The following is a 25,095-nucleotide window of genomic DNA, read 5'->3' as shown; positions in this document are numbered from 1 at the left end:
TTAAAACTCTAAATTAATGTAGTTTGGCTAAGAACCCCGTTTTCTCTTCCTTGTCTCAGCCCCCAGTAAACATACCCTAAATAAAATTTATTCATGTAATGTTAATGATTCCAGCTCTTCCTCCCAACCTGCCTGACCCACGTTTGCTATGACAGGGGACAGAGGACTTCTCTTATATGCCAGCAAGTTTCTCCTAGGAGACCTTGTGACAAGCCCTTGTATTCTGACTACAGGGTCATCTACAATGCCCTAAGTAGTGCAAAACACAAGCAATAAAAATAAAAAATAAAAAAAGGTGCGCAGGTGTTTACAGGCTAGCTATAGTTCTTTACACTCTTGAGGGTTTTGCAGATTTGTGGAGAGCCTTGGTACAGAAAATAGCAGAAGAGACATACTGTATCTGGCTGAAGGTGTCCGGTCATCCACATCAATCAAAGTCCCCTCTGACCTGCTCCGTGGAATCTCTCCACTGGTTAGGGAATCCGTTCCACTACTGGAAGTATTCTCCTCCTAGGAAACAGTTAAACATATAAAACATCAGCAAGTATGCAATTTGAAAAAGGGGAGACAGTTGCAGAATAATTGAGCTTTGCTCCTGTGATGTGACACAAATGAAAAAAATAGTGAAGTTATGGTTTATGAGTAAATTTCTGGAGTCTGCCCAGAAGCATCACAATCCTGAGCCTTACTATCTAATTTGCAGCAAAACCACCAAATGCTACAACTGCAGTACAATACGGTACACCAGCCCATAGTGAAGTCCAACATCTCACATGATCAAACATCTTGCAATTGACACTGAGCCAACTGTACAATAACTTCTGTTCAGAAGCTCTTGAATAAAAACTTTTTTTAAAAAAATAAACATCTTAATTCCTGTTTTCAGATGTTTGACTAGAATCATTAAAGAGGAAGAGCTAGATCTGTTCCTTCCTTTGCCAGTTAATGTAAAGTATTTCCAACCCTTTCTGTTTTATTATTCTTCCTATCCTCTTCCCTGAGTGAACACCAGGTCAGATTTTCCTTTCAGTCTGTACAAGAATGACTTAAAGGACCCTTCTGCAGGGCCCACGCCAGCACAGCAACAGCCCAAGAGAGGACAGTCAGGTTTCTCCTCTTCCTTGCTTTGGCTACAAGAAGTTCTGTTTGGTTTTGACACAGTTTGCACGTGGATTGGGCCACATAATTGCTGTAAACCAGATGCTGTGGTTGAAAGAAAATCAACAGCAAACCTATCAATCACAAGGGCAGGGCAGGAGGGGCATCATTCTGAGGCAGGCTACGGGAGAATGAACCTCTCAAGGTACCACTGCTTAATGCTATTTTCAGCTGCTCAGAAAGAGGAGTTGCAGATCTTCAAAGGAGAGTTGGGTGTCCTACGTGCCAAAGTTACTGTGTCCCTGAAACAGAAACTGGAGTAGATACAACCTTCTAGACCTCTCAGTGCAGGAGAGCTCATTAAATTACTGCTATTAACCAAGAGGTCATTTAGTGAATTTCCCCCAGTCCTCCCACTGATCCTATACATAGTGGGGTATAAATGCTGATGGGCAATAGATACATTAAGACTTATGGTTTAAAAAAAAAAAAAAGAAAAGAGAAAAGGTAAAAAAGCCAGAAATGTTTTAGGTCCATCCACAGGATACAATAGTCAGCTTTGTTCAGGCATCTGAAATATTGCAGTCTGTTACTTCTGCTGTGGCAATTGCAGCCTAAGCAGATCTCACTTTATCATTTTTAAAATGGAAAAAAAAAAAAAAAAAAGAGATGCATTGGGCCTGGTTTTGCTGTGGCTGTAAGAAAAAGGAATTTTCAGTTACAGTTCTAGTAGGCAAGTTATGGGAAAAAAGAAGCACACCTTATATCAAAGCATTAACGAAGAGAAGCTTGGAAGCCAGCTGTCTGTTTCCATTGCACAATGCCATGGCTTAAGACATCTTTTTTTTCCACTGCAAATGTAAATTGGTACTTTCTGTTCTTCCCACAAGAGCTACCTTCAGCTAACAGCAATCTGTTCAGGTGCTGATTTGCACTCAGGCAAGACGCAAGACTGAGGTCAGGCTAAGCCCGACTGTCACCCAGCTGCTCTACTGTCACAGGGCTGTAAGGATTTCCAGGTTCCTCTGTTACCAGAAAACTCAGATGTTGGCTTTAGAAGTCCTGATTTCACACAGTAGTGAAAGTTATCCTCCAAGACTAATACTTTGTGGCTTCTGCTATGAATAAACCACCAGAACCAAAATGATAACTAAAATGCCTACTTAATCCCAACACAGTAATTCCAAGATCTGACATCCCACACCTGTATAAAAATATCACTAATCCTTCTGTCTCTGATAAGAGACAGTATCTCTGATAACATGTATGGATTTCTTCAAAGGAAATAAATATTGCTTTTCTGCTGCATCTCAAGATGTTGAAAAACTGAACACATTTGTGTAAACATGCAAGACTTTTATCTTGGGTTTCTGCTTCAGAGATTCGGGAAGTTTAGTCACACCACTGTAAGGTATCCAGAGTCTAAAATCCCAATAAATGTACAAAAAGCAAGTCTACTTTTTACAATACCAGTGTATTTGTTGCCAGCACTAATCTCTGACTGATGACTTATTGATCAACTGGCAGTTCTTTAAGTAGAAGAAGAACAGTTCTTTAAATAGTTAAAACACCCACTATTATTTCAGTAGCTGTAGGAAGTGGGAGGCAGTAATTAAGCATGAGGAAAGAGCACAAGAGTGGAAGTAGATGCACAGGGGCTAAAATAGGAAAGCCATGGGGAAAGGGGAGGGAGAGAGAAAGAAAAACAATCTCTTTACACAGTGGGAGTATATTGACAGAGACATGACAACAAGATTCCGTATAAAAGTTTTATAAACACTAAGAATTTCTGCAAATAGAATAAGCCATTTCCTAAAAGTTCCCTCTGGGAACTCCTTAAAATCTCCACCACTAGCCTGGCACAAAGACAGAAGAGGCAAATAATGAAAAGGAAATCCACTTTCAAAAATCCACCACCACCATCCCCCACCGAAAGCATTCCTTGGCATGAGAGCATGATGAGGGACCCCTTGTGACTGAGCCACATCTTCAGGCCAGCCAAGAACAGAACGAGAGAAGGGGGCAGATAGAAACATTCCTGGGCAAAAGATGACCATGTTTGGTCAGCATGTCAAGGGATGTGGGAAATGCTGGGGACAAGCTGTACACATGCCATCAGGTACCAGGCAATGTGCCTCCTGGACAGTTACATGATCTGACACCAGGGTTGGGTCCCATCTTTTCTGTGTTCCAGCCTTAGTGCTGGGAATGCATAAATCCCCAGTGCCTTTCTATGAGACCAGGAAAATAAGAAAAACCAATGCTCCCCCTTTTCCATGGTTACATTCTGTGATAAAATAGTATCCCAAATGAAACTTTTGATGGGCAATCCTATTAATTAGGAACTTAACCTGGACAACTCCAGAAGAACAATCATCCACAAGTAGGAAGAGAAATCACTGCATGTGTGATATAAAACCATGCTGATCAGTGGCAAAGGGGAAAGGTATGAAACCCGTTTGCTGCAAAAAGAGGGATTTATGTATAGGAAGAACAGAAGCTAAGCTTTTCATTTGCTGCAGCTACTGAGTAAGAAAGATGTAAACTGACAAGTGCTTAATCGTGCAAAGAACTATTTGACTGATGGTATGTCACTTCACAGTGTGAAGTGAGCAGGGAATGAAGAAGTGAAGAGGTTGGAAAGAGATCAGCTATGGAGGTGACCAGTGAGTGAACCTGAGTGACTGCTGAGAGATGTGGCATTTTTCTGTGTGAGGGGAAGAAAGAGGGTGCCAGGTGCGCTCTGCTCTTCAAGCCCGAAGTGCATTGCTTGACCCATAAGAGCAGGGGACTCAGGACCCAGACTGCTGCTGGCAGGCACATTGCAGCACTGTTACACAGCAAGAAAAATGCATTAGAGGAAGAAAAAAGTCTCAGGTAGAAAGTTCAGTTTCACAGAGGTCAGAAGACAGATTCGCAGCAAATGGCATTTTTGCTGCATGTGATGCCTCCAGAAATCTCTTCCAGGTCTTTTAAAGTTCAAGTGCACTTCGCCACCCCTCTCAGTCCCTCTACCAAAGAAAACATGTCCTGCTGTGCTTAAAATAGTGGTAAGGAAGAAAATTTTAAAAGCCCCAAAAAACACTTCCCCACTGCCTTTGCCCTCAAAAATGAGGAAGCCCACATTCCTTTGTGTTTTTAAAGTATCAGCATCCCAGAGCAACACACTAGCCATTTGGCTTTCATTCAACCTTAATCCTTCTTCAAAAGCAGGTTGTGTTAAGAGCAGAGCTCTCCTGTGGCAGTGTCTCCCCACAGACTCCTACATGCACCTTACACCCATAGTGCTACTCAGCCATACCGTTATTCATGGCTTTTGTATCCAGAGGATGCAAGTTTATGCATTTGCAAAGTCAAGACAAGCAACACAAGCAGGTGATGGAGTCGCGCCTCATTCCTCAGGCTCACTTTAGCTGTCATGGGGAAAATTGACTTGCTAGAAATATAGGTTGGGTTGTTAGACTTACTTTACAAGTTTGTTTATTTCTGAAAAAGGAGGAAGCTATATTCACCAGAATGTTAAATACAGTGTTCCTCATCTGACAAAACACTAAGTATATTGAATTATTTAAATTCTATTAAATAGAGAGAAAAAAAGGAATTCTAAAGAGAAAGCAATACACAGAAGAGAGATGGTTTCAGAAGGCACTACATATCACCATCAAATCTAAAACTGCCTATTCTCAGCAGATTAACATGTTTCTAGCTAAACAGTAGTTACAGTAATAGGTTGTATTTTAACAGTCACTCAGTACTTGTGGCCTGGAACAGCTTTATGCAGCTCAGAGTTTGGTGAGAGGCAGCTGGACCCAAGTTTACCAGTCTCTGATTACAGGGCTGAACCGTGGCACTGTAGCTCATGGTAGTACAGGATAGCAAACAAAGCCTTTAGTTGAAGTCATAAAGTCTTTGACTTACTCTCTCAGCCTGGTGCATGTGAGGCAGCCAAGAAAATGCAACTGTATCTCATTTTGAACAGCGCTAGAAATGACTTTCAATGTTTAACCTCAAGAGATCTCAGCCCTTACTAATACTTGGCAGCAACTTTAATGGTTTAATACGATCCTATTACTTGTCACTTTGCCTATAATGATAGAAATGCACTTTCAATTTATATATCTACTAGTTTACTCTGTTGTTAAATAGTTGCCAAGTTTGGCGCCTACTTTTTCAGTGTTCTGAAAATTTATCACCCTGTGGGAACTGCAGAGCCATTCACACTCCTTCCTGAACCCAGGGCTGAAGCTTTCTGGAGACCTCACATACATCTATACTACTGCTCGTAACTCACGTAATCGCTGCTCATAGTACTTCACATGAGCTAGTGTTAAAGGGTAGAGATAGTAGTCTCAGCACAACAAAAGCAGGACTTGAAGTGGGTCATCCCCTCAGTAGATTTTCACAAGTTCACAAGTGGGTTTTTACAGCTTCTGCTCAGCTCTGCATGACCCAGAACTGACTGCTTTACAGCCCGGTTGGGGAACACTATGCAAGCAAAAATGACTACTATAGGCACTCCCTCTACAAGGCAAGTACCCTTCCTTCCATTCCACGTATCTACACTTCTAAAATTGCTTGTTGTAAGCATAAGGGCTACAGCATTTATTTTCAATTATAAATTTTACATTTGGGAATATTGCTCTCCAGAAACCTCAAGAATGTGTAGTTAAGTTTTGATGTTGTCTTTTGGGTTTCATCTACCACTCTGAAATACTCCATGGCTTCTCTTTGGCCTCAGGAAAATAGAAATATGTTGCCTTCTACTTACATTGCTAAGTAACTTTTTAAAACAGGAAATGGAAAGAAAAGATATCACTAAATAATGAATAAAAGGATCCAACTTTGTACTATTAAATTGTAATATTTCTTCTTTATGCTGAACAGAGAAAACTTTGCAAATTTATTATCTTAATTCTTCCATGAACTCATTTCCTTACCACCTCTCAAAAGCCTCTAAAAACAATAATAGTTTAAAATCACACTGGATTCTCACTTATTTTATTGTATGTAACCATACATACTGTGGAAGCATAGCTAGTTTCTTGACTTTGGGAGGTCTTATGAAAACACTTCGGGCTCCTTCACAGAGATTACAATACTACAAGTTATTACTGACTGTGATGATAACAGAGTTATTCCTTCAAAATGGGTGTTGAAAGCACTCTGTAAGGCACACCTTTTATTTAGCAGTTTCATTAAACAGTAATTTTCCATTTCTAAGTGCTGCAAGGATGTTTCAATGCCACCATAACACATGCAACATTGCAGAGCAAAGGCAAAGCATGTATGTACCATGTTCTGCATATAAACTAGAGCCCTGCTGCCCATCCTTGGGTACTTTTAATGTTTGCTAGGATGAAACAAAAATGTCAACTATCAAGATTTTTGAACTACCTACAGGAGTAGGAGCAACCGGGAATCTCAAAATCCCTGGTGGCTATTTATATCCTTGTGAATTATAGCTGTGATCATGGGTTTGTTAGTAGATACCTCCAAAGTACTCACTATTTTATTTTGTTACCCTTATTTCTCCTCCTTCTATTAAATTAGACTTTTACTCATATCCAAGCTGCATGCAGAAGTTACACTGGGTCTTTAACTGAGCAGCTTACCTGCTAGTGACGAGCAGAGATAAAGCCTTAGACACCTGCACACTAGCTTGGCTTAGGGAGCACTCCCACCTCTGCATAGTATTTATTATGCTTTTCCCCAGGAAAGGATCATGTCTCTGCTTGTTAATGCAAAAAGTCAGGTTTGCAGAGGGACAGATATGAGCTGTGGTTTTTGAGGGCAGGAAGCAGTGGTAGGGGACAGAAGTAGCAGTAACATTAACAGTAGTGAATGATTTACAGCCTCAGAGCTAACTTCAAGGATAATATAGGAAATTTCTTCTTTTTAAGAAACAGAAAAGCCTTTGTATGCCTCAGAGTCACAGGGGCATGACAAAAAAAAAAAAAAAAAAAAAAGAGATTTCCTCTGTCCCAAAGTCTTGATTTTGGCAACATCTTACTGTTCAACAGTCTTCCAGTCATATATAGAAAATAGCACAACTACTGTCCACCCAGAAATTATCATAAAGGATAACAGTTTCCAGACAATCAATCCCACATCAAGTAATGAAATAATTCTTCATTAGGAACTGACAATCAGGCACTTATGAGTTACATGTTTCATAGAAATAATTACTTTTAAGTTTAAGGACAGAGCACAGGCAGGAGAAAAATTCCTCTTGACTTTCAATATTTAAATGTCTTATCTGGTCCAATGATGTGATAACAGAAATCTTACAAGAGCTTTGCTCTCTTCACAGCATCAGGGCAAAGCAGAATGCACCAAGGAACCCACCTGTAGAGAAAGGCCAGTGTTTTACTTGCTCACCACTCTTAAAGTTCTCAAAATTACAATTGCATACCGATTTTAAGCACCTGTATCAGCTGGATATGCAACATGTAGGATGATTTTTTTTTTGCTATTCCATCCTAAAAATGATATAACAAAACAATGTGGCTGACATTATGCCAGGACCCAGTCTTGAATATTCAACTGTAGAACTGAATTTCTTGTCACTTGTGCTGCCTGGATACAGACACTTTATTTTGGACAGATGTAGATTGAAGATGTATGGGAAAAACATGCAATGTGAGCTTTGAAGTAAATTGAACCTGATATCCAGACACATACAAGGTGCCTTTACTCTTCTGGTGCTCCATTTTCAGCAAACTGAGGTGAGCGCCTGGAGAAAAATACCAGGAGACACTGCAGTGTGCTGTGCTTTTGATGAGACAGAGGACTAGAAAGGTCTCTTTCCATAAGCATGACAGACTTTTGCTCCGGGGAAAGGAAAAACACATCATAAAGCCTGCGCTGTCAGGTGGACCTTTTTATATGGAACCACTTTGGTTTGGTATTAGTTAACTTGCAGGGGACAAACAAAACAAAACAAAAAACCCACCACAAAACTTACACCAAAAAATAAGTCAACAAGGCAATACACAAGGAGAGTTTTTTTTTGCAATGTTTAAACTATGTCAGAGAAGCTTTCAAAATGTATAAACTAGCCAAGAAGAAATCCCAGTTGTGTAGGGCGCAAATGGGGGGCAGGAGAAGGGGACAAGACGGGACTCAAGTCAGTTGTTTGTCCCATCTCTCCTGGGGAATATAAAGGGAGATCAATACTGAGAGGGCAGAAATGATGGAAGATGGGTGACACATGACCAGCTGAACATGGGGAAAAAAAGAATGAAACAGGCAGCCACCTGTGTTGGGAAAATAATTCCATTAAATACGGTAGAAGAAAGTATATCCATTTGTCAAGGATTCCTCTGGTCATCATTAGAGGTTAGTTTAGAGAGTTAATAACTGTAAACACAATCATTCTTCGGTGCATCCACAAATTACATTTTGCTCTACTTGACTGACCACATAACAGACACAGGGAATATGTAAAAACACAAATAGTATGTTTGATAGATTGTGATAATATTTACAAGGAAAGACTGATACCTATTTTTTGTCTATTGATCTGTTTTGACTGAAGAACTTGTTTAATAGTTCTTAGCACTTTAGGAACATAGTGAAGAGAACATCAGAGAAGGAGTTGTAATCACAGGGACACTTTCCAAGGTATACTGCAGAAAGTGTATTTTTTCTTTGTTGCTTTTTATGGCAATTATAGTCCCCAAAGTTTGGCTGGAACTCTTCTCCAGCAGCAAGACTTCATCACATTTAAAATATTTGTGCCTGTGTTATTAATAATAGGCTGAGCTGTCCATTAAGTCACAGCTGCCAATATTTTAAAGTTATTTTTGACATTGTAATCTCAAAGCGAAGAAGGGAAGCAAATTGATAAAAATCTATTTTGTCCTCTAAAAGACAAACCCAGTACCTCTCATTATATTGCAGACTCTCCCTTTACATAGCAATTACACATACATTCGACAAGCAAAAAACCCTCTTATTTCTATCAAATAGGATTCATATTTAAATGAAGGACATTCTAATAGTGAAGGACATTTGAATCTCTGAATAGTACTCTTAACTACTTCTTATTAATAGTATTGTTAACAGAATACTTTTCTGAAATAATATGACTGCCACATTGACTCTAAAATGGTAATGATCCAGCAACAAAAATGAAGTCAGAGGAAGATAAACTACCATGAAAGATCAGATGCCATTTAATAAACCATCTCTGGTCACAAAAGACTACATATTTCAGAGGAAGTAAGAAATCCTACATAGGAAAACAAGGAAGAACTGCTTCCAATATCGCTGGTAGTTTTATAACCAAATTAGGAGTGATTTTATCTTTTTTAAAAAAATAAAATACATTATTCTACAGTACCACTGTCAATCTTCTTCTAAAGGAATGGTCAAGCTCAAGAAGTTTTGAGACAATAAGTTCCGAACAAATTGCATGCACTTATGTGTCTAAATTTAGTTCTTAAATCTACTTTCCTTACAGGCTCATTTACTGAACCACCTATTCCAACCTATTGAGAAGAGAGCAACTAAACTTTTGTTCCTTACTGTTTGGTAGAAGAAGAAGAATAACATGTCCAATTGTCCAATCTCATCCATTTTTATGCATCAATGACAAAGTCAGTCTTCAAAGATTTTATCTTCTTTTACAGAACTGAAAGTAAGAAATGTGTGAGATAGTTGTTCCAGGTTTCCTCTTCCTCCAGTGCTTATATTCTTTATCAACCTTCATTCTCTTCATTGCGTCATAGTGTCCAACTGCCTTTCCAGCAGCAGTTCTCCCTCTGGTGATGCGTACCATTATCCTGCATGCAATACCTCAGTGGAAAGCTGGTTTTCCCATCCAGGAAAACCATGCTATTATATTGCAGTGGACAGTATTACCCACCGGAAGCATTTTAAGGTTGTATATTCCCTTGTCCTGCCTTGCTGGAGGGCTCAGAGGCAGAAACCGTTCCTGAGGTTCTCACCAGCCAGTTGGCTGACCTCCAAAATCGGTCAATGAACTGCTTGTACAACAAACCAGAGAAGTCCCCCGTGTTAGCCAAGGCATACCTACGCTGACTTTAATCTCCCATTGTCTCTATTCACCCCCAAAAGCAACAGTGCAGCTCCAGCCTGCCCTTCCTAACAGCCCTATCCCTTAGGCTGCTACAAGCACCCTACCTCCCCACTGGTTCCAGCTCTTCCTCCTGAGCCAACATCACTAACTTTTGAGGGCAAAATTTGATGAAGCAGCTGAGAGCTGCAATTGCTCAGGAGTAGCATGAGCAGGCACTATACAGATGGATGCCTACCCGTACAAGAAATCTTCCCCACTCAGCTCTATAACATCTTTCCATGCCATTTGCCATGAAGAGAGCACTTAATGTTATTTCTTCGCATTTAATATGGCAGTGGTGAGCAGAGAACAAAGACATAAAGCTGTTGCTTCCTTCTTTCTTGTTTCCTTCCCTAACACCACGCAGGTGCACTGGCTACAATGCTGTGCTAGAGGTGTGGAGGGAATTAGCATAGGATGGGAAATGAGGGGGTCAGTGGCTCAAGCTCTATAATAAGGAAGACTCTCCACTCAAGTCACACATCAAAGGGGGAAAAACCAAATGTGATCCCTAAATTATCATAAATTTCATCCTTTTGTACACAAAAACCAGTCAGTTTGGTTGAGGAAAAATTGTCATCTGCCCCAACAAACCTGGCTGATATCCTCAAATAAAAATAATGGCTGGAGTGATGCAGTTACAAATTGCTCAGAAAGTTGGACTAAAACCAAACTTATCAAATTCCCTAACAGTTCCTCTCAGATAACCCTGCAGAAAATCTTCAGAAAAATTATTCAGAAATGCTGTGGATTATACTTTATCAGTTCAAAATATGTGTCCAGTTTTTTATCTCGTTTATTCTGCTTTACTATTTTTCACCACAACTGAAGTTATTGCCTTTCTAGCAGAAGTGGAGGGCTGCAGATCAGTAACTCTTAGATATAATCACAGCATTTCAATATGTTATCTCCAGCTTCCCCCCTGGTCTGTCCCTGTCCCTTCCCCCCACAAAAAAAACTCCCACAACTGCAGTCAGGCTCCTTTAAGAATTTTTACATGCAATAAATTCATTTTCACTGATATAGTAGTCTCTGCAAGACATGGCCACTGTCCAGCTTTTTGAAGATCCTGGTGTCAATCCTTTGTTTTGCCTCACCCTTCACAGACACTGAGCATGATTACCTTCCAATTTCGTACAGACTGAGCAAGCTCAGTATTTTATACTACTAAGTCTCCAAAAAGGCTGCAGTTCTTTGACCTCACTGGCTTCCTACACAGGAAAAACCCTGGGCATCATTTACCATCCAAAACCACCTCTGCAGCCATATGATGCTCCGTTCTTTAGAAAGAATGATCAACTGGTACATGAAGTGAAACTGCTATATGGGCTATCATAGTCAGACTACAGAAGTACGTTACAGAAAATTGATTTGAGACCACTACAATATTTAGACATCATGCAAAACCACATTAATTTCACAACTATTACTTTGAAAGGAACTTTCATGCACTGCCTAGAGTTGAGGTTTTTCTGACAGCCTGTCTTGCAGGAGGAGGGGCTGATCTCTCCCTGCTGGTGGGAACTACCAACAGTGTCCCATGCATTGGCTACAGCAGATCAAAAGGAACAGACAACGATCTCAAATATCACTAAACAAGCCAGGGCACAAAGTCCCTATGTACCAGCACAGGCCATTTCATCTGGGGTCAATGCTTCTATGAAGCTGGAGTTCCTCTAGCTGACCGGTTTCACTCTGACCAGTAATAGTAGAGTAACCTTTGCTTCAGACAGAAAGAAACCAGGTACAAGGTTACAAGTGAAATAAGCTGAAATCCAGACCACCCTTATAACAGCTTTTTAGTACTTTGACTCTCCTAGTCAGGAACCTAAAAGTACCTGCCATGTGTTAGCAACACCTTCCAAATGTCAACCCTAAAGAAACACTTTCTGTTTGCATCTTCATAAGTTTACTGTCCTCACTCCATTTGTACCAAAACGTGGGAGGAACCATTCACAGCTTTTCCAAAAGGTCACTGACTTTGATGATCAAAACATTTCCCTACTTGTCTCACCTCCTTGGCAGCAAGTCTCAAGTTTTGCACCTTTAACTAGCTTTTACCTCTCAAGATAATTAGGGTTCAAAATGTGTGTTGTGTGAAATACTGCAGAATCACATATGCGAAATTCTACTGTGGTTCCTTTTTCTAACCAAATTTGTTATTTGATGGGTTTTCTATAGAGACCAACATACACAACACATTTACAGTGCAGTTGAAAGACTGTTTAGATCAAGCAGCTCACTCCTACCATTACCCATGTATCCTTGGCATCACTGTCAGGGGTTCCTTGATTGAAGAATGCAACTGTCATGTGTAGATACCGTTTTAACATTTAACTTATAAATGTCAAATCAAACACACACCTTGATGTGTGATGGCAAGTTACTTTGCTTAAGATGTTTTTCCTTGGCTCAAGTGAGACAGGAGGCTCCTGTTATATCTCTTTGCTACAGACACGTGTAATCCTGGCTGTGCGATTTATTGGGTGAGATTTTCAGTCTCCCTTTTATGGCAATTATTCTTTTATGCTCCATGTCATTGTTGATGACAAGCAGATATCTGCAGAACATAGGATTCTCCAAGAAAGAGCTGTCTAGTACAAAAAGGGAAAGAAAAGAATAAGGTATGAAAAATCAAAACTCAAATTAAATATGTTCTCCTTTGAAAGCGTCTTCTAAACTTCGATTTGGCAAGTATTCTTAGAGGTTCACGGTTCAAATGTTGTCCAGCCTGACATTAGTTTAGGTCAGGTCCTGACAGATTACAGTCCAGGGTTATATTTGTATAGGTTGTTTTGTCTGTAATAAACAGAAACGTGTACAACCGCTCAAACCTTGAATCATCACGATCTAAAAAGCTTCTGTAATGTAGTGGGGTTTTGTTAGCTATTGTATAGCTATGTCACATCCACCAGAAGTGAGAAGTATCAGCCTGCAGATCATCAGTAAGAACATATAAAGACATTTGTCTAATTTGGTGCAAGTTCTAATCTTCAGAACTTCAGGAGATTCTGCTCAACTTTACACCATTACAAGAAATGACCGTATGCCCAGACAGTCTTGACAAACAGAGCTAAACAGTTTGTTCTGTTGTGAAAAATAGTTCAGATCATTTTAGTGCAAATTCATCTCACATTTCTGATTTTAGCAAGATTTTACAATGTTAAGTCAATGTTTGTCATCATCATTCAGTATGCTGAATCACTAGCGTCCACACAAGTAATTCCATTTTAAAGTTCTTTAGAGATTAGCATTAAAAAAATAAGGTTTAACCCATAATCCATATGTGAACTTTTTGCCTGGAGGTAGAGTGAGCTTTTGCTCCACTTTCTCCGTATTAGAAGAGATGTTATTTGCCACCTAAGAAGTGTGTGGGTTTTTCAGCCTCCCAGATCTACCTGTCCCAAGAGGAATGGGGCTCAAGACACACAGATTTTGGCACCACAGGCATAAAAGCTCAAAACTTGGAAGTTCCTATAGTTGCCACACTGTTTCAGAATTTTGTTTTATTCACAGATTTCAAAGCCAAAAAACCAAAGCAAGCATCTTTAACCTCCCTATGCAGAATCAAGGCCACAGACTTTTACCTAGCTGTTGTGCCAAGTTGAATACTTTTTATTGAACTGAAACTGTTTTTAAACAAAAAAAATCCAATTTTGAGCCCCAGAGCTGATGTTTACATTCTGCTGGGACCCAAACAAGGGTTTTCTTTTACTTTTTCATTTATATCCTGGTAGAACTAGCTGGAATAGTATCCCTCTGCTAAGCTTTGTACAAATACATAGCAAACACAGCCTGGTGACAAGGAACTGATTGTTCAATGCACAAGACAAGGAAGAGCAGGGTTGGGGGAAAAATGGAGATAGACAAGTTTACAGGTGGAAAGACTAAAACACAAAGAGACTGATAGCCACATTCCACCGTCTTCCACTCCTACAGTAAGAACTGCATAAACGTGTGCTAACCTCTTTAAAATCCTGCTCCAGACAACTTATCCCAGACCACTCAGGAAACCAGTGACAGGGCACAGGATGTACGAGTGCCATGGGAAGAAAACTGCCACCAAGATCAGGTCTTTGAAAGTAACTGCATAAATATCACAAGAGTCCTTCTCCATCCCAAAGTGTTCACACCCTGAAAAGGCAATTAACTTGAGAGCAAGGCAGGTATTCCTAACACCCCCTGACAGCCCTTGGCGTTTCTAGGTCTGGCCTCCCTTTCCAGCTATGAGCAGAAATCACAACCAAAATCAGATACAAGGAAACTGTAGCTATATACAATAGGTAGCAGAAAATTACTGGCATATATAGATACACACACACACAGAGTTTTCTCTCTCCCATGTTTTCATTTACCTGGCAAAACAACTGACCAGTAGCCCAACTTAGAAGCCTGAGATAATTTGTTACTTTTTTTTAATAAATAAGTAAATAAATAAAACATGGTGAGGGTGAATGCAACTTCTGTTTTAGCAGAAAATTACTGGCATATATAGATACACACACACACAGAGTTTTCTCTCTCCCATGTTTTCATTTACCTGGCAAAACAACTTAGAAGCCTGAGATAATTTGTTACTTTTTTTTAATAAATAAGTAAACAAATAAAACATGGTGATGGTGAATGCAACTTCAATTAAGTTCAGCCTTCAAACAAGTTGTCCTTCTGTTTCTGCTACCATATACTACATGAGAAGAGGAAAACTCCAGGGAAATTCTTCCCTTACTGGGGAGCGCATCACTAGTGCATACAGTACGTCCTGCCTGTGTGTTTTGTGACTGGAGAACAATCATTACCAGTAAAAGTACACCAGGGAATTCCAAGGGGCAAAGGTTTCTCTCACATATTTTCCAGATCAGTAGCACTTCTCTGATCAGCAGCCATACTAGCAGCCAGCTGACAATGCAAGCCAGGCAAGAAGCTGTGGGTGGGATCCGGCTGGCAGGGCGTAAGTACCCGTGCTCTGGCAGACAGAGGTAACTCTGGGAGCCATTAAATGCACCTCTTGCTCTCCACTGATAGGATAAAGAAATTAAGTTATTTATGTTAGGATGATGCATGCTTTAAGCATTTTACAACTAGATTCACACACACCCTTCAGAGTTCAGATGCTTCTGAGTGCTCCAAAAAAAAGCAGTTATCCCACTGGGGAAGCCATGCTATCTTCCCACACTCTCCTCAAAACTATATGGAGTTTAGCTTGAAGACTTTTAGGCTTGGTTCAATTAGTGTCCTGTGTACCCTCTAGCTGTAGATGGTGCACAACTTTGCTCCTTGTCAGCTTGTAGTAGTCTGTTTGTCCTACACATGGAAAGTGAGGGAGCAGGTTTGGATTTAGCTTTTCTCTTCTCACCCCTTGAAACAGATATTATGAATGCTTCAATCAGAAACTGCTTCTGCTGAGAGCTATTAGATGTTTCCTTGGAAAGCTAATGAGATTTTAGAAATGTGTTTGTAATGTTATTCATTTCACTTGATGGTTGTATGCAGCTTATTGGAAGCAAGTTAACAGTCTGATTCCAGAGGTGAAAAACTGGTGTCCACACTAAAGAACAGACCACATTTTAAATGGGACGAAGAAAGCAAAAAAAATCACTGAGCAGAACAAACTGACATTACTCATGTTCGCAGCGCTATAATTTCATGCCGAACAACAAGTGACAATTTGTGCTGCGGGAATTAGGGCAGTACTACAGATTCTTGTCTCCCTGCTGCATCAACCCCTCCCACCTTTACAGAGATCCTGTTAAATTAAGGCTAGTGGATGAGATGGAGTGAACTCATAAAAAGGTTATCATCACATCATAGGTTTTTCTTCAGGGCTTAGAGTTGGTATTGGATGAGATCATGTATGAATAAAAACAAACCACGTAGAAGTCTTGCCAGCTGCCCCTCCCCTCCCCCCAGTTATTTCAGCCAAAGTAATTTCCTTTTAATTATCCAGCTTAGTACATGTAGAAATACAGCTTATTCTCCATGTAAATACATATCCAAAGTTCAGTCCCAATTAGATCATAGGACCAAAATTAGGCTGTAGGATCTGCCACTGATGGGTCACTTCAAGTCTACTGGTGAAACTTCTGGGTTTTTTACAGACGTTGGCTCAGGTGGGAACACAAACAACTCCTTGTCAAGTTGTTGCACAAATGTTTTGTGGCACAGTCTATTGCAGCCAGTGGGAAAGAAGCTGTTTGCTTTGGCGTGTTTGCAAGATGACTGGCACAATGGACGAGCGATGCTGTTGGCAGTTTGTATTAGTAAGTAAAGACGCAACCTGAATTAACAGCATTATATCTAACTAAAGGTCAGCGCAGATTAAAGTATGAGCCAATACATTTTAAAATCAATTTAAATACTTGTGAACTCCTATTTAATGCAGGGAAGTATTATATGCCTCCATGGAGAGAGAGACAGAGATTAAAGAATTAATTCAGAGAAAGCTTGGTACAGAACTAAGGCCAAATCTCCCAAGTTTTTAAGGTATTAGACAAGAGACAAGATCAACTGGCATTTCACTTGAGGCTAGGCCTGCTCTTGGGGTTGCCCTCTGACTGGGTGGCTGGCTGGCTGGTTGCTCCAGAAAGCAGCAGTCCTACATCTCCTTTGCATCAGCAGTGGTGCTTATCTGGTCTCACAGGGAGCTGGCCCCGGCACCGATGAGTCAGTGCTCGCCTGTGCTGGCCTGTGGGAAGTAATGGCAGGGTATGAGAAGTGGGACTGCCCCATTCAGCAGCAGGTAGCCATTACAGCAGCTTAAAGTAGTGCAAGAACTTACCCAAAGTAAAATGGCAGCTCCTTATCTCACAGGTATATTGTAAAGAGGGACACAAAGATTATCAAATACTCTGAGTCTCCAGTGAAGGCAGACTTCCTCTAATAATTCAAAAAGATCATCTCCCGCTTGAGAGAGCTGAAGAAAATGGCAAAGAGATTCAACTATTTACGTTTTGGATTCAAATAATTGTCATCCTGAGTCTTTTGCAAGTACATCTCCCAAGCAGAAGACCTAGAAGAGTTTCTTCTGGGCTGCCAGAATACTCACCAGGTTACCACAACGTTTCAGCCTGCAGTGACCCACACAGCAAGGAGGAGGCAGCATTTGGGGGTAAAATAACGCAGCTTTCGACTAAATAATCAGCCAGCTTCTTCCTGAGCAGGCTGGCTTATGAGGTGAAGTTTCAGCCATGCAGGGAAAGTACTCCTACTGTTAAAGAAATTAAGCAGTATATGCCTCCTATAAAATTCCTTGAAAAGGATGTCCGGATACATCCAAACATAAAAGCTTTTCCTCTCCACCATAAGGACACCAAACCAGAGCCCAAAACATCACTTGCTGCAAGCTATAAAACTCTGTTTCGGTTTTCTGAAGTTTTCAGTAGTTCAAAGCCCTGATTCAACTCCACCACTGCTCCTCCTTGGTAGGGAAGTGCTGCAATGCCTCAGCTTATTGCAGTGCACAAGAGGCGCTTTAAGTAAATTCTGGAGGGTGGGAAGGGAAGGTCAGCGGAAAGTGATATGACAGTGTTTGCTCACAAACCAAAATTAATGAGGTTACTAACACTACGGCAGACTATGAAGAACTATTGGAAAGCCTAATGAATTGAACAGCACAAGGTTAAGCTTGCTGTAGCTAAGAACATGAAGAGGCGCTTTCAGAGGAGCAATTTAAAATTACTCATACATGTTGATTTCTAAACTAGTTGTAGTTTCTTGGAAAAAGTTTAAGCATAATCTTCAGCAATTTAACAAAGATGTTTGTTCAGTGTGCAGAAATGCAAATAAGATACTGGTCTGTACTGAGAAGCAGATGAAAATATGGTAAAACATTACAGAGCCAATACATACATAATTTTTTTCGATGAGATATGGCCTCACCTTTACTCTGGAGTTCAGTTTCTGAAAAAAAAACCCTAGCTACTCCTGAAAATAGAGAGTTGAAGGAGATGAACTGAAAAAAAAATCAAGAAAGAGGGTAAGAGATGAGAGGAGAAGGCTTCCATAGAAGAGGTAGTTAAAAAGATAGAGGGTCAAATTAGACTAATTTTTGTGGAGAATAGCAGCAGATTACGGGCACATCAGGAAAGGGATGCTGTTGAAATAGCTCCTTTTCTCCTCTCCAGCCATGTTCCATTTCACATTGTGGGATCTGTGAGGTAACTTGGGATCCTATGTAGTATCTTGTAGCAGAAGGGATGCAAGAGCCTGCAGTTCCAGCCAGAGCTATGCTTATTCTTTGGACATTATTTTGCAAGTATGCACCATAGATTGTTGTGCAGAAATTTGCCATAGTGCAGCTGTCACTATCATAGAGCTCAGGTCTTCAGACAGGATGTCCTTTAGAGACCATCGGATTAGGCTGACTAAATGGCTGTTCTGTCCAAAAAGCCAGTCTTTTGGTTTTTACAGCAATATGATTTATGTTTCTGCATTGTATGTGCTTTTGGTGTTTCTTCCACCTATTTTGTATTCATATTTCAAGGGTGGACTTCCCTGTAGGGACTTAGGCCAAAGTTTACAGTAGCCTAAATGTGTAGATTCTCAAGGAGCTCGAGTTTATCTGCTGTGGAAAATAGAGACGAAAGGCATGCAACATCAGAGGTAGTGAATTTCAAAGTTTTTTCTTCCCTTGGATACCCTTCATAGAAATCTCTCAGAGACAGTCCACCAAACACAAATATTCCTGGGCCACAGGCCAAAAATCACTATGATAAAGAGTTAAAAGGAAGTTGAATAACAAAGAAGAGCGCAGTTGAACTCAATTAGCCATTCTCATAATAAGGGGAGAAAGAGGGGGGAAGAGAAACACCACAACATTTTAAACCAAACATTTCAATGCTCAATAAGCCTTCTATTGCAACATATAATTACCCTGTTGAACATATTCCCACAGGATATTGTTGTACTATATAGTTTAGTGAATACAACTGTAGTTATTCCTCATTTTTGTAAGGTACCCAAGGTAAACATTATTTTATGGCTTCTAGCATGACAATAACCAGCTTCTACTTGTGTTGTAAATCCCATTGTATATCTCCCACCCAACACAGACACTGTGCAACTGGTTTCAGTGTGTAAGTTCTGTGTTGGAGCATTTCATGTTAACCGCTGTCAAATACATGGTTTTGGGCTAGGGAAAGTGTTGCCAGTGTGGCAGTTTGCACCTTCTCAAGATCTACTCGGTAAGAATGATTCCCTCCCTCCTTCCCTCCTTCTCTCACTTACTCAGAAGGGAGCCTATTGCCATTTTATAGTAAAGCCAGTGAAAAATTATTCCCAAGTTGTTCAGATTTTGAACCTGTCTCCTTAAAAAAAGAAATATATATCAATGAAGAGGTGTTATTAGCTGAGTGGTAATAACAGGCGGGAAGACAACAAGAACTGTTTTTTTCTTGTCTTTCATTTAAATGTTTCTATGTTTAAACAGACCAGCCATCTCTGCTTGTCATTTTTTAGCCATAAAGGGAGTTGGTTCTAGGTCTGTCAGCATGATAGGTCTTGCCTCCATGAAGGTCTTGGCTCTTTTTAGCCCAGAGATATTATCTTTCAAGTATTGTTTTAATAGAGAAATTATATTTTAAAGTTCAGAAGTATATATGCTCTTTACACTCTATTCTTCTGATTTCTAATAGGGACCTTGTTATCAGGGAGGATTGTTATGTGATGTTCAGCACTCTGTTGCATACTCCTGATCCCCAACGCACAAAGCCAGGGGCCAGTCCCACTCCTGTATGTGTGGAGTATTTCAGTTCATATAGTGCTTTAACAAAATTGAACCAAACAGACAAACAAAAAACAACCAACAACAAAAAAACCTAGACCCCACGCATGGACGTGCGCACATACACACACGCAACTACAGTGGCTTACTTCACAAAAGAAAAAATGCAGAGAAGGCCAGCCTAATATTTGTTGATTTAAAATTGTAGGAGGTTCACCATTATTTATGCTCTCAGGAGAGGCAATCACCAGCACTTAGGAAGTGCCATACCTTTCTCCACACATCCTAAATGACCCTAGGGTACAATATCGTGCAATTCAAAACGTACATGGGTTCTGCAACTTCTCCAGAGGGACCTGGCACTAGCTATGGCCAAAAGGAGAGTATCAGACTGCAGGATTAGCACTAGGTAAAAAACTATTCCGAAATTTCAGCCCTTTCCAAAGTATTTTAAACAAAACCAGCAAAAGATACTTGGGAAAAAAAAAAAACTGAACTCACCATTCTGGGAGCTAGGAGCTTTGTCTTAAATCCAAATTATGTCGTTTTTCAAGACATCGGCACTGTTGAAGGAGCACCTATTTTTGCTCCGGCTTTGAAAAACTCCAGTGTGCTCAGGGTTCGGGTAGGTGCTGGGAGCACACCTGGCGAGCCTCCCTCTTAGGGGTGCTGAGCAATGCCTGCTGGAATGTGCAGTCTAGCAGGTACCTGGCACCACTTGTTCACATAGGCAGGAGGGAGCGATGGAACTACATTACCCATAATTGCCTTCAGCCGGTTTATGATTACACCTGAAACCAGGAGAGGTGGTGTGGGAGTTTCGCCTTAGGGAGGAGGGATAGGCACGCACAGGAGAGAAGAAGAAAGCATGTGCTCCTTGTGTGCTCCTGGAAGATAGTTTGGGTTTTTCACTTTCACAACGCCATGTTGCAGATATATAGAATTGCTGGGAGGGGGACAAAGGATGGCCTTCTGATAAAGGTCAGGGTTAGAAATAATTAGATTTACAGGCAATGAATACAGTGACCAAAATCGCACGAACCTGTATGACCGGTTTGGGCATCTCTGTGCATGTGAGAGAATCAGACAGCTGGGTATGAGGAAGCAAATGTGTAAGGGGTAACAACGGCCTGAGAAGACATCTACCTAGGAGGGAAAGCAGAGGCATGTGGGGGGGGGAAGAGCTTCTTTTTGGTCCCATAATCTTGAGGAAATAGCAAGTTTTCACAGACGTTATATTGCAGGTGTTTTTCTCAGTCATTTTAGCATTTTGTAGGATAACGTTGATAAAGATAAGAGGGACAAAGATTATAGCCACAGAGAGATAAGATAAACGGTCTTTGTGCCAGGAATATCACGGGGAGTTGGAGAAGAGATGATTTGCCTGTCCTGTTGTTATTTACTACCTGTGTTTTTATGGCACTTAGGACTCACAGCTGAAACTCCCCTTTGATGAAAAGAGACTTCACAGGCTTTCTAAGCTGCCTCCAAAAAGCAGAAGTATAAATCAAACAGGATAAAAAAATGGAGAAAGGCAGAATCCAGGATGTTTATGGAGGAGATAGTGTCAATACTGGTGGGCAATTTCCACCAAAGCAGCTACTCACCAAAATAAGTGATTTTGTTTGACCAGCGCTGGTAGCAAAGTGGGATGAAACTCAGCAAATCATTTCATCTGGAAAAAAATGAAGTTGAAATGCTGCCAACCATTTCAATGCCAACACCATTTCAACTAGATGGTCAATCCATTGCAGTACCCTTCAGTTCCTTCAGAAAACTGAACACCTTCCCCTCCTGCCCATATCCAGAAAACAGCCGTTATCACCTGACCATACGTGATTTTTGGGTGGGAATCTCTTACATTTTGTATAATAAAGTAAGTCATTGACTGTGACAAAGATGAAAAAAGAGGTGCTCCATCTCCAAATGCTTTAACCATCTTGATATATTGTTGAGAGAACCCTGTCCTGTCAGATGCAGGAAGTTAGAGTAGGACTATCAAATAACACAAGAGGGATACACACTTTGTACTAAAACTACCTATTACAGAAAAAATAAATAATTTCTACCTCCACTGCCCCTCTAATAATGTAGTTTTGAAATTCAATACCTGGAAATAGAATGCGTAGGGCAGATAAAGCCCTGTCAGACACCAGGAGAAGGGAAACTTTTCCAGAGACACTTAGGGACTTAGTCAGAGCTATTAATAAAGCAAGTATTTAATTTTTGTTATATATTTCATTTTCTGGGTTTTTTTTTGAGGTAAGTACTGTCTATCCTGTGTCTCTAATACTAACGACAATGACAGCCCAAATGAGCTGAAAACCACTGTTATACTAATGTAATTTAATAATAAATTAAGATCTTGGTATCTTAAACTATACATTTCAACCCCTTTTCTGTTATCTCGGACTACTCCTTAAAATTTCCATTTAGATAAGATACTTTTCCCCAAACTTCATTTCTCTTGAATGGACCATTAACGCATAGCAGAAAAGTTGGTTCCCAGTAGAAGCATTTTCAGAGCCAGATATTTTTGACAATCCATTCTTTTGATTCAAAGAATAATTTAAAAAATATTTGTGGGATTTTACCTTAAGTGGGAAAACTTAAGTTTAGGCTGATGTTTTTTAATGTCCCTTTCCACAAGAATGAATCAAAACTCAATCAGTCTAATCTGCTCCTCAACTGTTTCTCAGCTTGAAAATCCCTATAGAGAGTATTTGTACCCGTAGCTTTGTGGGACCCTGCAGGTGGGAGCCCGCTGACCCACATAAAGCATCTACAGGATTTCAGTTCACCTCCGGGTCTCAGAAAAGGGCTTGAGTATTAACATAGTCTATCTGGGTTTTCTTTACAAGAGTGACCAATTATGAGTTCCCACACTTTTATTAAAGTCTGCCACTTCTGTCTGGTTGTATAATAGAGTTCACCTTGAAGGCATCTCAAGTAGGTGTTCAAAAGACAACACTGCATACCCTGTTACCTCTCCAAAAACAGATCTGACCGGTGGGCTTCGGTTTCAAGACTCCTCTGGAACACATACTCTGCAACAATTTTTCTTTGAACATCGTTTGATGAGATGCTGTAGTTTTCTGCAGTTTGACTCATTTTCAAGGCAAAGTCTTCCAGAAAGCAGACTTGGACTGTTAGGTCTTAGGAATGTTAAGTATTATGTGGACAGTTAATAAGCAATTTCATATGTTGGATTAACCACACCTTAATTAAGGTCAATCCACTTCTAAGATATGTTTCTGTCACTGAAATCAACAGAATTTGGGAAGGAGTATTTTGGGACAGAAGCAGGACTTGTGAGGTTAATTTTGAATTGGAAAGTTTGGAAGCTGAGAACATGTGTGTGTAGGAGGCCCTGAATGAAAGCTGGACATGATGCGGTGGTCCATGTGAGCATGGTGACTAGTGTAGTGAGAGCAGGAGAGCTGGTCTGCTGCAACAAGGGCTGCCAACTCTAAGGCACAAGCAACATCATGGGATACTTACCTCACTTTGGAAGTGGGTGAATGCTGCCAAGCCACATCCTTTGGCTTTTGCAACCTTACTGGTAGTAGTGGCAGGATCCTGGAAAGCTTGGGAGCGTAAACAGTCACATTCTGGCTTGACATAACATAACATATATGGGAAGTGGCAGCCAAGTCTTCACTTTTCATTTGATTACAGTATGTGCTTTCCACTTCACCAATTTTTTCCTTTTTGTTTGTTTAAACAACTACTTATTTTGACAGCTAAACCTACCAACAATTGACAGGGTCAAAGGGCTCACTTCAGTTCTGTCTGTAAACATATTTTATTTGCCTGCAGCAGATTTAGTAGCTGTGGCAGAAAGCAGCCTATCTTTTTGGACCTGATCTCAGTTTTGCTGCAGTTCTCATCAGAAGAATGATAAACACCAAGGCTTCAGTGTACATTACATATTGTTCTCATCCTGTTCATTTTGGTTGTTCCTAAAGCTCATGAGAAAACAAATATGAATGCCCTGCCCATCAAACCATTAGAAGTGGGGCACCATAAATCCTAGGCTACGAGACAGTTACCTGTACAATGATTCCCAAGGAAAATTAGCTGTGGCCACTACACCATGAGTTATGCATGCACATGTGAGAGGAAACCACGGTACAATGTCAGGCCATTCTGGCTATAAAGATGATACTCAGACATGGTCAATGGTTTTTTTTTCTCTCCTCCCTCCCCACCAGGGGAAGAAAAACTTCCATGGCAGAGAATATTCTGGCCAAAGAAGTTTACACAGGAGGTAGCATCTTGAGCATGCCTCCCAATGAAATAACATTTAATAACCAAGGGGGGGGGGGTGGGTGTGAAAATCTGGTTTCTGCCAGGTCTATGCTAGAAAATATAGTATAGTTATGCTGGCAAAAGCAAATTTGGCTGGTTTTACTGATTCCAGGACTCTGAGTATAATCTATACCAGCAAAAATGCTTCTTCTGCCAGTTCTGTGTCCACATTAGGGCTGTTGCCAGTATCAAACATCGCCAAAAATCACATTCCTAAGGGAAATTACTTATACTAACAAAAGTTTCTAATACAAACCAGGCTTTACAAACACTAATGAATACTCCACCCAGGCAGGCAAAACCACCTTTCCAGAAAAATAATGAACCAAAGCAATCAGAAAGCTCTTACCTGGTTTCTGAAGGGCAAGACATAGTTCTGGGCAATGTAAAACATCAGAAAAACATCTCTCAAAGCATGTTGTATCCTCAGTGGGCTACCTTTTAGATTTTTGTCAAGGTGAAGACTTGGTTTAAAAATAAAAAATCTGTGGCATCGCATTTTAATGAACACATAGAACTTGTGGCAACAGTACCACAGTATGGGAAACTACAGCCAAAGTCTGCAGCAAAAATATGTACTGAAACTGCTGGAGGCAATAGACTAAATTGAAACAACATTGTGGAGCATGGAAGTTACTAAGGACAATGTTACACTGAGCAGCAGAAGCTATATTTGTATTTACTATATCTGCTTGCGCTGTGACAAAAAAATAAATAAATGGAATCAGTTCTCCATGGTGAGCTAGACCAAGAATTGAAATTTGATTTTTTTAAAAACAGGAAAAAAATACCATCCAGAGAGTCCTACTGAAAGCACTATTTTTCCAATTTGCATATATCAAAAACTTGAGGAAAATCACTGGTTTCCTCCAGTATTTTTCTTAGT

The 25,095-nt window shown here is 40.3% G+C and overlaps 1 protein-coding gene across 1 annotated transcript in view; it reads right to left on the bottom strand.

Annotated features, from left to right (window-relative positions):
* The window catches only part of MACC1 (metastasis associated in colon cancer 1), a 36,564-nt gene extending 12,159 nt beyond the window's left edge, over positions 1-24,405 (bottom strand). Inside the window, exons 1-3 of the mRNA XM_010283628.1 lie at positions 24,343-24,405; positions 23,400-23,513; positions 396-510 (exon numbers count right to left, since the gene is read on the bottom strand). Coding sequence (XP_010281930.1) covers positions 396-510; positions 23,400-23,513; positions 24,343-24,405 — 292 coding nt within the window. The remainder of the gene's footprint in view (positions 1-395; positions 511-23,399; positions 23,514-24,342) is intronic.
* Between the last annotated feature and the right edge of the window lie 690 nt (positions 24,406-25,095).

Source organism: Phaethon lepturus, unplaced genomic scaffold, assembly GCF_000687285.1.
Source record: "Phaethon lepturus isolate BGI_N335 unplaced genomic scaffold, ASM68728v1 scaffold7333, whole genome shotgun sequence".
Taxonomy (NCBI): Eukaryota; Metazoa; Chordata; class Aves; order Phaethontiformes; family Phaethontidae; genus Phaethon; species Phaethon lepturus.
This window is presented reverse-complemented; position numbering and strand designations above follow the sequence as displayed.